Source organism: Triticum aestivum, chromosome 7B (genome assembly GCF_018294505.1).
Source record: "Triticum aestivum cultivar Chinese Spring chromosome 7B, IWGSC CS RefSeq v2.1, whole genome shotgun sequence".
Classification (NCBI taxonomy): Eukaryota; Viridiplantae; Streptophyta; class Magnoliopsida; order Poales; family Poaceae; genus Triticum; species Triticum aestivum.
Genome location: NC_057813.1, coordinates 736839526 through 736841096, shown reverse-complemented (window position 1 = coordinate 736841096; position 1571 = coordinate 736839526). Strand labels below are relative to the sequence as shown.

At 58.1% G+C, this 1571-nt stretch overlaps 1 protein-coding gene across 1 annotated transcript; it reads right to left on the bottom strand.

Moving 5' to 3' along the window:
- Positions 1 to 6: 6 nt before the first annotated feature.
- On the bottom strand, positions 7 to 1363 carry LOC123158048 (expansin-like A4). Its single transcript, XM_044576191.1, has one exon. It carries the CDS (start codon positions 1124 to 1126, stop codon positions 203 to 205), a length of 924 nt encoding a protein of 307 aa, XP_044432126.1. The 5' UTR covers positions 1127 to 1363; the 3' UTR covers positions 7 to 202.
- Between the last annotated feature and the right edge of the window lie 208 nt (positions 1364 to 1571).

The window sequence follows — 1571 nt, the reverse complement described above, 5'->3', positions numbered from 1 at the left end:
TCTGCTGTTATGTCCCTTTCTGCGTTTCTTGTCAGTGAATGCAGGAACACTCACACAATATCTCTAGTGCACGGTGTACATGCATGCAGCAGCATCGACCTTCCAGGCGGCCGGCCGGCGGCGTGTAGGCCGGCTCCGACCTCCGATGGACCATGGTCACTACGATCCTGGATGGATGGGAGCGTGCTTGTCATCTGAGATCCTACTCCTCCTCGTCGCCGTCTCCGGAGGCGGAGCAGGAGGCGCCGCCGCAGGTGTTTGCAGCGACGTCGGTGACGCGCAGCCCAGTGTAGTAGACCGCGCCGGCTTGCCACTCCGCGGGGAGCACTGCACCATCCGTTCGAAGCCACTTGCCGCCGGAGCCGGCGGTCACCACAAGGCGGAGCCGCAGCGGGCCGGCCGGCGCGCGCGACGTGCGCCACACCCCCAGCGACCCCTCGCGCGGCGTCGTGTACTGCCATGTTGTCGGCGACGGCGCGGCGGCACTCTGGGTCGTGGCACCAGGAATTTCCGCCTGCGCCACCTCGACGGCGACGATGTCGGTCTGGCCGCCCTGGTAGAGGAACCTGACGGCGAGGTGGCCCTTGTCCCTGCTGCTCGTCTCCTCCACCCTCACGGCGAGGTTCTTGCCTTTGTAGGCGCAAGGTATCCTCCTGAAGTCAACGTCGACGGCCGCGTCTACCAAGCTCGCGAGCTGGCCACCGCCACCAGCAGTAGTCAAGGCGGCGAAAGCGTCCTTGTTGATCATGAACCGCCCGCCCCTGCCTGTGCTGTTCGTCTCCGGCACGTCGGCGACGATGACGACCTTGACGCCGTCCTTGGCGCACGCGCTCCGGCCCCTGCACCTCAGCTGGTAGCAGGCGCCGCAGGCCTGGCCTTGGCGGAAGAAGCCGGCGTTGACGGCGGCAATGTGGAACCCCGCGTTGGTGAGCTCAGCCACCGCCGCCGTGTCACCGTATCCGCACGCGGCGCCGTTGAGGGCACTGGCCTCCGGAGGGAGGAGGGAGACGGTGGATCGCCGCGGGCACCAGTCGCAGCGGTAAGATGGACTAGCAGAGTAGCAGGCCACAGGGGACACCAAGACGAGGAAAAGGAGAAGGTGGGGAAATGCAACGGCGGCGGCCATGGTCGACGGCCGGGTTAGATGGAGAATGGAGAAGATAGCTAGCTATGGAAAGCAAAGGTTGGTGCTTAATTAGTCTCGTCTGATTTGGACATACAACAAGTTATATAGATGGATGGATGTGCAGTTGCAGGAAAGCTGGCCCGTCATTTTAGACTAGTATACTATACATATAACCAACCGTGTGTAAGTGCAAATTGTATGGCCTCTCGATCGTGTCCATGGTATCTGAAATATATGACATTGTATGTCCATACAATGCACAAGAAAAATAATTGCAATTTCATGTTAAATTGCACTAGACTTCATCTCATGTTAAATCTCAAAACATTGTACCATAATTTTAGATAAAACTTTAAAGGTATGGGATGAAAGAGAGAGAGAGGGAAAAAAAACTTGTTTCCCCTTTTCAATTTATTTTTTGAAATAGGCATGTACGCAAACTTCT

Excerpts from the sequence above, each read along its gene's own strand:
- LOC123158048 (XM_044576191.1), bottom strand. The coding sequence starts at position 1,126 with ATGGCCGCCGCCGTTGCATTTCCCCACCTTCTCCTTTTCCTCGTCTTG.